This window comes from Lytechinus pictus, chromosome 12 (genome assembly GCF_037042905.1).
Source record: "Lytechinus pictus isolate F3 Inbred chromosome 12, Lp3.0, whole genome shotgun sequence".
In the NCBI taxonomy this organism is placed as follows: Eukaryota; Metazoa; Echinodermata; class Echinoidea; order Temnopleuroida; family Toxopneustidae; genus Lytechinus; species Lytechinus pictus.
In genome coordinates, this window is record NC_087256.1 from 25,295,499 (window position 1) to 25,307,018 (window position 11,520).

At 35.3% G+C, this 11,520-nt stretch overlaps 1 protein-coding gene across 1 annotated transcript; it reads right to left on the reverse strand.

The window, feature by feature from the left end:
- Positions 1–219: 219 nt before the first annotated feature.
- LOC129272317 (ADP-ribosylation factor-like protein 3) lies at positions 220–9,617 on the reverse strand. The gene is made up of 5 exons (XM_054909467.2): positions 9,482–9,617; positions 6,118–6,325; positions 5,086–5,192; positions 4,397–4,588; positions 220–2,822 (listed from the first exon to the last, which is right to left on the reverse strand). The coding sequence occupies exons 1-5, from the start codon at positions 9,482–9,484 to the stop codon at positions 2,784–2,786; spliced, it is 549 nt and encodes a 182-aa protein (XP_054765442.1). The 5' UTR covers positions 9,485–9,617; the 3' UTR covers positions 220–2,783.
- Positions 9,618–11,520: the final 1,903 nt, after the last annotated feature.

An 11,520-nucleotide genomic window follows, 5' to 3' on the forward strand; every position in this document is an offset into this window, starting at 1 on the left:
CTGAGCAAAATGCCATAAATTTCATCAAAATCGGATAACAAATAACAAAGTTATTGAATTTTACAGTTTAGCAATATTTGGGGAAAACAGTCGTCATGAATATTCATTAGGTGGGCTGATGATGTCACATCTCCACTCTTTTGTATTTTATTATATGAAATGAGGTTTATTCAATTTTTTTCCTCCAAGAAGTAGAAAAATTGGAATGACAACTGATTTAGTGTATTATATATTTATTGCTGCAACTTATTTCATTATAAGGGAGACATATAATTCACACAAGTATGAAATAATGAAAAAATTATGATTTTATGTAATAACATAAGAAAACCGAAAGTGGAGATGTGACATCATCAGCCCACCTAATGAATATTCATGACAACTGTTTTCACAGAATATTGCTAAACTTAAAACTTCAATAACTTTATTATTTGTTATCCGATTTTGATGAAATTTTCGGCATTTTGCTCAGTGAATTCTACTCTATGAATTAAGATATAAGTATTTTCAGCCCGCACCATCCCTTTAACTATACTCAAGAGGCAGGAATTGAACTCAAGGTGATTACAGTTGCGATCAATGCACATGAATACTGGAAAAAGTACAAAGAGAATTTAGAAATGAACATAGGATTGAATTTCATCTCCCCTTTCAGTAGCAACGTGAATATTGCTCGGAAATGGATTAAATACGATGCGATCTTTTGTGCCTTGAATGTAAAAATCGATACAAGAACAACTTCATTTGTAATTCCACTCACGATTTCAGTGGGTTACAGCGTATTTCTTTTTAACGAATGAAATTCATAACAATCACTTTTGATCTAAATTACACAATAATCAATATCACAGCAATTTGCAATGTTAGGGCTAAGCCCCCAGAAAGAGAGAGAGAGAGAAATAGAGAAGGGGGGGGGGGTAAGGTTTGCAAGTACAATTATGAACTTGGCATATATAGCGCTACTGAATACATACATACAACCTACCCCAGATAATGAGGTACACCTAATAAATAGTGTAAAAATGAGCAGTCAAATACCGATTATCTATTTCAATGGACTTTAAGTACATTGGATGAGTTTAGGACATAATGGTAAATATCATGTTTATCAACTCATTTACAAACATGCTTTGGTTTACAAAGTTTAAAGAGTCTATATTTTGTACATTAAACTGGTTTTACACACCAAAGACACTTGGTCAGATTATACTTTGCAGATCACATACAAAATCATCCCAGCAGTGTTTGCATTGAAGGCCCGGTTGAAGTACATGGTGCCTTATGAGGGAGAGGGCTTACACATTTTCTGAGATGTCTAGGATTAAATAAAACAAATGAAGCTTGATCTGTTCCCTAAATATGCGACCAGCCCCACCCCCCCCCCCCAAAAAAAAAAAAGATGTCAGGGAGGTTCTCTTGAAAAAAGCAAAAAATAGTAAGTTGGTCTTCAAAAGGCAAAAAAAAAAAAAGGAAAAAAATAGCTAATCTAAAAGAACTTCTTCGTACTGTCAAGATTTTAAGTTGTAGGGTTGAATACAAAACATGATAGGAGAGTTTCTTTGATGCAAGTTTAAGCGGACTTCTTGGAAGTTTAATTGAGATTGCACAACGTGCCCCTGAACTTCAAACGTTTTCTCCTTATTTTGTAAGCTCTCTTTTAGTATCTTCAGCATTCAAACAAGTACTGGAGTAGGTTATTGTTGATCAATTTTTTAAGCTATATATCATTTTAAAAGCTTAGGAAGTCCTTTTTCAAGCTCAATAAAAATCTTTAAAATTATTTTGTTTTGGGGGTAGCTGATCACATGTATTACCATCTTGGGTGACTTACACACTTTTTAAAAATATACACCTCCCTGCCATTACTGAAGTAAATCTCCAAAATATCACACAGGATGAGGGATATCTTTTTTCAGAGATGTGTGCAGAGTCACAGAAATAGTTACAACACCTCCTTTTAAATTCTACAATTCAATGCCGAAAACACATGATAATCCTGAGCAATAATCTGTTATCATCAGTGATGCGATCCACGAGAGTGCAAAAGTCTCTTTAAGTATATCAATCACTGTGTGACTGTGAATGTATGTAAACTTGCAAATACATTTTGCGATGAATCCACTGGTGTGAATGCATCCAAACTTGTATACTGATACATCAACTGGTGCGAATGAGTGTCTTCGTGTACCTGTTTTACTGGGTCGTCCACAAGTTTGTATGCATGCAAGCTCGAGTATTAATGGCTGAATGTGTGCGAACCCTTTATATTGTCAATGCATGCAAACCCTTACATGTATTCATATTGTGAATGTGAGCAAACCCCCTCAAGAGTGATGTGAATGCATGCATATCGATTTCACTGAAATACCAACCAGACTGAATGCATGCTAAGCCCAATATGGATATTGTGAATGTGCATGAACCCCTTTTATGGAAGTGTGAATGCATGCACTTCCCTTTTAGTGATACACCATCCAGTGTGAATGAATGCATGGAAACTCCTGCACTGAAATATCTAACAAGTGTGAATGCATACAAACTTCTGAACTGATAAATCATCTAGTATGGATGCAAAACCTGTTTTCAGGGAGAATGTATGCAAGCCCTATATATATATCAACCAACATGAAAATCACAACCCCTGTTTGGATAATGTAAATATAGTGTGATATATCAACAAGTGTGAATGAATCCAATCCTGCAATGGTCAGTTTACTGACGATTTACGACCTCCTTCACACTCTCTACTTATAGCCTGTAGCTTAGGATGATTGTTAGCTCTCTTACTTCTTCATGTTCTTCATAACCCACTCCATACCTTTCTGTAGAAAAGAAGAACAAAGCAATATAAATGCGTTATAATACAATCATCAATTCATTAGGGGGTATAACAGAGAGAGAGATACACTCAACATTTATGATTGATTGTACCGGTATCATTTTGAACATGGATTGCCAGAGACTTACAATAATTTTTAATAATGCAATTTGTAGTATCTTTTATAATACAGGGCTTAGATGTCACATCCCATATCCTCTTAACAATACAGCTGTACTGACAGTGAGCCTACTAAAAAAACTGTTACGCTGCCCTCATAGGCTCTCAAATGGTGTGTTGGGTCAGTCGGGTGGTTTTTCTTTTTTTTTCGTCTAATACCTTCAGTGCTCCACTGCAAGATAGCAATTAACTTTTCATAATAACATATTTTGGTCATATCATATTATCGTGATATATCAACACAATCATAAAACCATTATCAAACATTCAATATTTTTTCTAGATGGCATAATTTCGATAATTCTGAAATATCACCAAGCACTATTAACCTATTTCTGTGTAAAAATTAATCCATCTGTCTAGCCATGCACACACTGAAGGCAAATATGTCACTTTCAAAAAATTAAGTAATTTGTCTTTCATTTTGTCTAAGACCCTGTTCTCATAACCGTCCTAAAACTAGTTTAACGTGTAATAGGAATACTTGAAGCGGTCTTGGAAGCGATGTTCCAAACCAGACAGTATAGTTTTCAAGATCGCTTTGCCTGGTTTTAGCATAAGTGAGAACACAACACTTCTACCAGAAGAGATCTTTGCACATTTTGAGTGCGCTATTCCACACACTGTGCATGGAATGTCTACGCTGCAGTTTCAAATTTCCTGGGAAACATGTCACCGCAACTGAGAGCATTCTTGAAGCAACAAGACCGATTTATGTGAAATGCATTTGAAAACCACTTTCAGGTGATCATGTGGGAATGCTAGCAAAGCGATCTTCCTGAACCAGTTTCCAGTAAACTAGTTTTAAGAGGTATAATGAAAATGGGGTCTAATTATGACAGTCATCTCTGGACCTGGTCACACCTGGAACAATTCAGAACACGCATACAGTAAGAACAAAATTTGAGGAAAAATTTACAATTAAAATTTACAATTTTCAGCCCTCCTAATCATGAATGACAAAATCCAACCACATTATTGAAAAGAATATGTAAAATTCTGTTTTGCTTTTAAAGTGTTGTCAATGGCTAATTGACTTTACAAACACATGAAATACATTTAAAATTATGGTTGAGTATTACACATGAAAATAAATTTGGAAATGTTGAAATTCTCTCTTCCTATTGGATATAAAAGGTATCTTTTGACCATAAAACAGTATTTTTAACTGAATGTGTGCCCACTGAGACTTGACCTGACAGATCAATTCATTTTTACACAAGAGCAGGTCGATAAGTGAAGAAACACTATCTCTCGCATGATGTTACTCAAATACTCTTGTTTTTCCCTCTCATGACCTGATCATCTTCATATTAAAGAGGAATGCTTGAATTAAATGTCCAAGATGTTTCCACTTCGTGAACAGGCCCATACAGAACACATTAAAAGAGTACTTACGCTTAAACCCTCTCCCGTAACAGCCGAACAACTTTGTATTTGCCATGCCCTTTGACGTATTCTTTGAAGATCAAGGTTTTTCGAATCCGAGATCTCTGCCGGAGATGCGGCACCTAGAAGATCCTGTTTATTGGCGTATACTAATAGAGGTACCCCTTGTAACCCGTCTTCTTCCAATAAATCAGAAAGTTGCTGTGTGGCAGAAAAAAAAAGTGGAAAAAAAAAGAGAATACTATATTATATGAAATGGTCAACTAAATACTGCTAATTCACACATACTAAAAACAGGCATTTTTTAGGCAGAAATGTTTACAAGTACAGTCCTAAACATTCATTTCTGTCATGTGATCTTTGTCAGAATGGCATAAATTGTCATTTCGGTGAGTAGGCCCACATGTACTTATCTGCATTATTTATAAACAGAATGTCAACAACCCAGAGTCCCTTCCTTACTGAAGTCGAACTTGAAAACAGAACTGAGCTTTCTTTATAACTAGTCTAAATCAACAATTATGGGCAAACAGAAGACCGCCACTTTCACACAAAGATTTGTGATTAATTTCAAGGTTGAAAACTCCATATTGATTGGTCATTGTGCAATAAGAGACACCACAGGTAATGGCTGATTGGCCATAGCAATATCAAGATCGACGGCAAACATTTGCCTTATGGAGCCCAGATGTACTTACGAAACTCGTCTCTTCAAATCTTCCATGGTCAGCGCTATCTACCACATAGATTAAAACATCTGTGTTTTGGAAATAATTTTTCCAGTACGGCCTAAGTTTCCGTTGTCCTGTAATAAGAAGTGTGAAAATGACAAAATTGAGAAAAAAAACACCAAACATCAGCCATATTAGTTCCTGTCCAGGTGTCCACTTGCAAACATGGAACTGAATCTTAAACTTCAAATTACATGCCTGTTGAAATTATATGACTTGACTGACAGGGCCCGTTGCATAAAACTTTTTACCTGAGAAAACTCAGGTTGTTTTTACCAGAGTTTTTGCCCTGTGTTAAAGTCAATGGCAGAAATCAGACTAACCTTAGTTTCCAGTTTTTACCAGAGTTTTCTCAGGTAAAAAGTTTTATGCAACAGGTCCCTGAGGTCATACTTAAATCTTTGTAAAACACCCCCCCCCCCCCCCCCCCCGGGTGAGGTAGGTAGTTGTGCTCTGTCTTCTGTGCAGTTATTACATTTCACACATTCATACTAAAGTAGACTTCAGCTCCTTAAAAATATGTATCCATGTTAATGGCTGGTAATCAGATTCATGGTTTAACTTAAGCCATGGTCTTAGCCTGTGTTTATTGTCTTTTGAGAGGCCACAAGTGTGAAAACTACATTATGTTTACACTGTATACTTCATATGTTTGCTGTGTGCCCTTTTTCATGTTTTAGTCGTGAAGAAAGTTCATGAAAAGTGCTGATTAATTAAATATCAACTGCAACAGATTTGTGTCACATTTGGTTATCCATAGTTAAACCACAGAATCTGTCCACGGTTTAAGTTAAACTTGAATTAATGTCTATTTATATGATAATAACAACAACAAGCATAATAATAATAATACAATTCTTATTATAATTTATTAATAATAATAATATAGTTGTAGAGGGCTTTATATGGATATTTCAAAGCATGTGTGTGGGCTGACTAACTACTAAAAAAAAACAATATATCAACAATAAAGAAAAAATGTAAAGTTGACCAACCTACCTCCAATATCCCAAACATTTAAATTCACACCTCCCGATGCTACACTTTTGATGTTGAATCCTTCTGTGGGTGAGATGTTTTGAGCCTCTTCATGCGCCAATTTCTTCAGAATCGTCGTCTTTCCAGCATTGTCCAGACCCAGTAGAAGAACACGCAGTTCCCTCTTGTCTTTCCGCTTCATCTTCCGTAATAAATCTAGTAACCCGGGCTGTGAAACAAACAAACGTGATAATAAGGCATTCCAAAAAAAAAAAACCCAGATACATTTTGGTTTGATAGCAGACTTAAAGGGATGGTCCAGGCTGGAGATAATACAGCCTATATCTCAATAAATAGAGTAAAATTCACAAAGCAAAGTGCTGAAAATTTGATCAAAATCGGATAACAAATAATAAAGTTATTGAATTTTAAAGATTTGCATTATTCCGGTGAAACAGTTCTAGGCATGTCTCTATGAATATTTATTAGGTGGGCTGATGATGTCATATCCCCACCCGTTCTTTTGTATTTTATCAGATGAAATTAGGTTTATTCAAAAATGTATTACCAAGAACTAAAACAATTGGACTGACAACTGTGCATTAGTTATTTATTGCCGCAACTTATTTCATCATAATGGAGACACATCATTTACACATGAAATGAAACAATTATGATATCATGTAATAACATAAGAAAAAGGAAAGTGGGGATGTCACATCATCAGCCCACCTAATGAATATTCATGACGATGTGCATATAACTGTTTTCACAAAATATTGATAAACTTTAAAAGTCAATAACTTTGTTATTTGTTATCCGATTCTGATGAAATTTTCAGCATTTTGCTTTGTGAATTTTACTCTATTTATTTAGATATAAATATTTTCATCCCGGACCATCCCTTTAATAAGAATTTCGGATCAAATCAAAACTCTATAGAATTATTTCACCTGACTGCTACAATATGATGAATATTCACTGCAAAGATATATGGTTGAAATCAAAGGACTGCAGATATTACTTACACAACTTGGAACAAGTCATATACAAAGAATAATGTAATATTTCAAAATCATCATTGGTCGCTGAGATGGCTCCAAAATTATACCTTATTTAAAGGTCAAGTCCACCCCAGAAAAATGTTGATTTGAATAAATATAGAAAAATCACTCTAGCATAACGCTGAAAATTTCATTAAAATCTGACGTACATGTAAAATAAGAAAGTTATGACGTTTTACGGTTTCGCTTATTTTTCTCAAAACAGTGGTATGCACAATTCAGTGAAATGCAAATGAGACAGTCGATAATGTCATTCACTCACTATTTCTTTTGTTTTTCATTGTTTGAATTATACAACATTTCATTTTTTTAAACATATCTGATAATAATCAATATTAACCAATATTTTAATATTAATCGATGCTAATTCCACAGGTTCAGGGAGGAATTAATCGTTGTTTCACATGACAATGAGGAGAAAATTTGAATATTTCATATAATAAAATACAAAAGAAATAGTGAGTGGATGACGTCACCAGTCCCCTCATTTGCATACTGATGACAGGGACGTGCATATTATTGTTTTGTGAAATCAAGCAAAACTTTAAAATGTCATAACTTTCTTATTTCACAACCAATTTTGATGAAATTTTAAGTGTTAAGCTTGTTAGATTTTTCTCTTTTTATTCAAATCGACTTTTTGTTAGGGTGGACTTGACCTTTAAATAAGGTAAAGAAATTTGGAGCCATCTCAGTGACCAATGATAATTTTGAAATATTACATTATTCTTTGTATGGCTCGTTCCAAGTTGTGTAAGTAAAATCCTTACAATTCTTCCCATCACATCTGGCTGTCTGAACCTTGGGTGGTATTCTGAGATCCATTTTATCTCCGTTAAAATCAGTAAGATAAAATACCCTTAAAATCTCTCCGAATTGGTATTCTGAGAACAATTTTATCTTCATTTTATCTCTGTAAGACACACCTATTTTTTAATTAATATCCAATTAGAAACGCGCTTTTATAGCTCTCTCATATCACTCAACCAATGGAAATCCATTCCGCTAGGAGGTGTGGTAAAGGAGTGAGATTGCGTCAATTTATTGACTTCAATACGCTTGCACTATACGCTTGCATGTCTTTACAGAGATTTCTTTTTAACTAAAATTGCATTACTCTCATCTCTTTTTCGAAGTCTATATCGCATCTTTTCAAGCATCATTTCAAAGACAATATTAGTCAAGAAGTCTTATGAAATGCTTCCTGATTGTACAGGAATAACTTTAAGGTGTTGTTCTCAATGAATCTATCATTTCTCTTAAATTTCATGCCAACAGTTGGAGTTAATTCACCTTGAAATATTGACGAAATCAACATCGCGGAGATAAAATAGCCCCTACCCTCTTTTAAGTTTATTTTATTTTTTCTTCAAAGTAACTTGGGCGCAAGCACATTACCCGCGTTGCAATGGCCAGATACGCGATGGGTATGTCTACGCAGCCACTGCTCTGTTGCGTATCATCATAGATACGCAAGATAACATTTATAAGCAAGATAAAATTTTTAATTTTTATCTGAGAGATAAAATGTCATCTCAGAATACCAATTTCATTTTAAGAGATAAAATAAAATATTTTAAAGATAAAATGACCTCAGAATACCGCCCCAGGCCGCTACCAAAAATATAATTAATGGATGTTCAGCCAAGATAGACAGACAGCTTGCTGTAAAGTGTAACGTTAATAATATTGTCTTAAGACTTAACTTAGCTACGAAGGCATGCGAACATGCAGTGAAAAAATAGGAGAGGTGCATGCATGCTCAGCTGCCGCAGGAAAATCTAGTTTTGCCATTTGGTTGTGAACTTCAGTCCATATCATCAAAATTACGGCAAAGCAAAGTCTGATCAATTGTCCAGATCGACGGAGACTGAGTTGAAATACGGCCGTTCCCGATATTTGGAAAAGCAGTGGGCATGCGACATGCTATCGACTGACCTTAAGTTGAAATGTGACTGAGTTTGAGAGACTTGTCATGACATTTGTGAACAATCTCTGGCGGGGAAATTTGCTCAAAGTCGGCCGGTGCGAAACTGCATTAGCGCCAAATTCAACCAGCCCAGGCCAGGGGCAAGGGCACGGCCGGGCCGTTTTCATCGAGATCGAGATAGCCCGGGCCCGGGGGGCTGGCCCCATCACCATCCATCTGCATGACCGGATCGCGTGTCCGACGACGCCGGACGGTATAGTATGTGAACTTCAAACTTGCATTGTCCATATTTTTTCGATACGATACACTTTAGTACAAATTATAGAATAATAGAAAATCATGAAAGATAGAAACACGCAAGGGATGATATAAAGAGTCCAATATTTCTTACCATTGTTAGAGGTATAAGAAACCAATTCAGTGATGAAATCAGTAGAAACGCTTTCTGTAACTAAGCTATGTGACGTCAAACCCGGTTGGTGCGGCATAGCGCATGTAAACGTAGAGGGCGTCAACAATTTCTATGCAAGGCCCTATATATATATATATATATATATATATAGGGCTTGTTTCTCTGCTCCAGCGCGCAGCGCAGCAGCTATAATAAAAAGCTTGACATGGTTTTGGCTTTTGTAGCTTTCAACACGTTTAAAGTAATTTACTGTGCAAACCCCTGACTATATACCTTAATACATGTTTTATTTTCAAATTTCCTTGGATTATATGCGACTATTTATTTTGTTCTGTTATATTTGAAAATTAAAAAAACATCGGCAATGTCCTTTCTCTCTCTCTCTCTCTCCCCCCGGCCCTCTCTCTCTCTATTCATGCACCCCCCTTTCTCATGATTAGGACTTGCCCCCTTTTTAAATGTAGCCTATAGCTGTACAGTGATGCAAGTAAGCAGAGCGATTGAACACAAAATGAAATGTTCATGTGAATGTTATGACTTTATTTTGCGAAAATTTGTTATTTCTCTGGAAACATGTCATACACCAACAAACTTATCATGCTTATAGAATGTAATTGGGTCCGATACCTATATAGTCCAAATATTCAATGAAATAAAGCCTTGAATGTATTAACAAATATTACGCCTACTGTTTGCAGAGCTAGTTTATTTATCATCATCTTCAGAGTATAGTCATCGCATTATGGTCTGCGCATATTTTACACTCTGCGCGCTGACGTCACAATGAATGAACAGGTGATTAATTAGCTGTGGGTATGAACTGAATTTTCTCATCATCTGCACTCTAACTGCAGATCCGATGCGTTAGTTTATGAAGCTAAAAAACTTTAATTATTCCATGGACCATTTAAAAAAACATCTCTACAATTTTAAAATACTTTACTCTGCAGTGCTGCCAAAAATCACAAATATGACCCCGAGTTTAAATAAATGGTAGAGTGGTTTTGATTTTTTCTTCTCATAGATACAAAGCATTTGGCGCATTTTTGGTGTTTTAAAAAGCACATTTGCTCTAATGAAAATGCTGATAGTTTGAAAACAAGCACATGAAGCCCTATTTTTTAATGTTTGCACCTCTTGGGTATACCTTCCTCTACAACTTTGCAAATTTTGGTGAAAATGACATGGATTTTTAATAAAGTGCAGCATTTATTGTACTTTTGTAGTTTGTTATTGAAATTTCACTTTTTTGAGATTGGGTTTTTGTTACGTTTTACGCCATTTTTAAGAACTCACAGTGCTGTTAGACTTAAAATTGCAAACAAATAGCACTATAAATAGATTCTCCATTCTAACGATACACTTATTAACTCTCTTGCGAAATTTGATGACTTTTTCATGTATTTTGACTGAGTAATAGAGGTTTAAACTCATTGTATAGTGATCTTGCGAGGTCTAAAAATGCCAAATTCTTTTGAATGCGCTATCCGTAAGAACATTCATTCGGGTGAACTTTGAAGCTCCATAGCAAAAAATCAAGCACATGGACCTATGTTAATTTTTGCATATTTCAAATATTCAGGTTCTAAAGTATCTATGTGCAAAGTTTGGTGAAAATGACATGGATTTCATTTTAACTGTGGAACGTCCTTAAGGCTGGTTGAAAGCGAAAATAGCGGGATCCCTATTTGATTCAATCCATTGATATTTTTTCAATTTAAAAAAGAGGAAAATTATTAAATGAACAATAAATATGCGCCTTTATTGCCCGCTCAAAGATGGGTGCAGATAAAAACAAACAAACAAATGCGTTACTTACGTGGTATTGCAGATGAAGGGGCATACGTCGGGGCATACATACTCTAGCTTGGCCTAGCCCTAGCCCCCCCCCCTATTTTCCCTGTTTATGTGTGTTTTTGTTGTGTTTTTGGCAATTAACTAATGTATAAAATAAATGCATATATCCATGATGGTAAACTTTGATCTCATTTTTTCCTTGTTTCTGACTCTGAATGAAC

Coding starts and splice junctions, on each gene's coding strand:
- LOC129272317 (XM_054909467.2), bottom strand. Junction 5,193..6,117: donor AAATGTTTGGGATATTGGAG/GTAGGTTGGTCA, acceptor TTCTTATTACAG/GACAACGGAAACTTAGGCCG. Junction 4,589..5,085: donor GATTTGAAGAGACGAGTTTC/GTAAGTACATCT, acceptor TCTGCCACACAG/CAACTTTCTGATTTATTGGA.